This window comes from Oxyura jamaicensis, unplaced genomic scaffold, assembly GCF_011077185.1.
Source record: "Oxyura jamaicensis isolate SHBP4307 breed ruddy duck unplaced genomic scaffold, BPBGC_Ojam_1.0 oxyUn_random_OJ72027, whole genome shotgun sequence".
NCBI classification, from domain to species: Eukaryota; Metazoa; Chordata; class Aves; order Anseriformes; family Anatidae; genus Oxyura; species Oxyura jamaicensis.
In genome coordinates this window covers 42,523-43,052 of record NW_023310820.1, presented here as the reverse complement: position 1 = coordinate 43,052, position 530 = coordinate 42,523, and the positions used below count along the sequence as shown (strand labels likewise).

At 70.8% G+C, this 530-nt stretch overlaps 1 protein-coding gene across 5 annotated transcripts in view; it reads left to right on the top strand.

Annotated features, from left to right (window-relative positions):
- The window catches only part of LOC118159782 (myosin heavy chain, embryonic smooth muscle isoform-like), a 6,150-nt gene that overhangs the window by 3,546 nt on the left and 2,074 nt on the right, over nucleotides 1-530 (top strand). For 3 of the 5 annotated variants that reach the window (XM_035314347.1, XM_035314346.1, XM_035314345.1), the window contains one exon: nucleotides 436-487. In XM_035314347.1, coding sequence (XP_035170238.1) covers nucleotides 436-487 — 52 coding nt within the window. Of the gene's footprint in view, nucleotides 1-184; nucleotides 331-412; nucleotides 488-530 lie in introns of those variants that run through there. The other 2 variants (XM_035314348.1, XM_035314344.1) reach the window with 2 other exon arrangements.

Here is a 530-nt window from a genome sequence, read left to right as displayed (position 1 = left end):
GGGTGCCCAGTTATCCACTTGGGTGCCCTTGAGAGATGCTTGGGTGCCCCAGGGAGTTTCTTGGGTGCTCCAGGGAGGTGCCCACGTCCCTCGGGCAAGGGCTGGCCCCGATGCCGCCCGACCGCAGCCGGTGGGGCAGAACTGATGTCCCCAGTCACCTGGGTCCCCTGGGGGGTGGGCGGGCTCTGGGTACAGCCCCGGGGCGGGGGGGGGGGGGCGGGGGGGGTGGGAGGTGCCCTGGGTCCTCCCATGCCCGCGGCGGCGGTGGCACCGGCAGCGCCCAGCCCCGGCCACCAGTCCCCAGGCTTGGCACCGTGGGGACACGACGAGGTGAGGGGACACCAAGGTGGCATCTGCCATCCCCCCGAGGCCCCCCCTCCACCCGGGCATGCAGTTTGTTATTGTAGGGTCTCCCCAGCTTCTCTGTTTTTGTAGGGCCCTCCCTGTTTGGGCCATGGTGGACGAGTGCACCCCCAGGCTGGCACAGGTGAGTGGGGACTCGGAGGGGGGGGGGGGGGCAATTTGGGGGT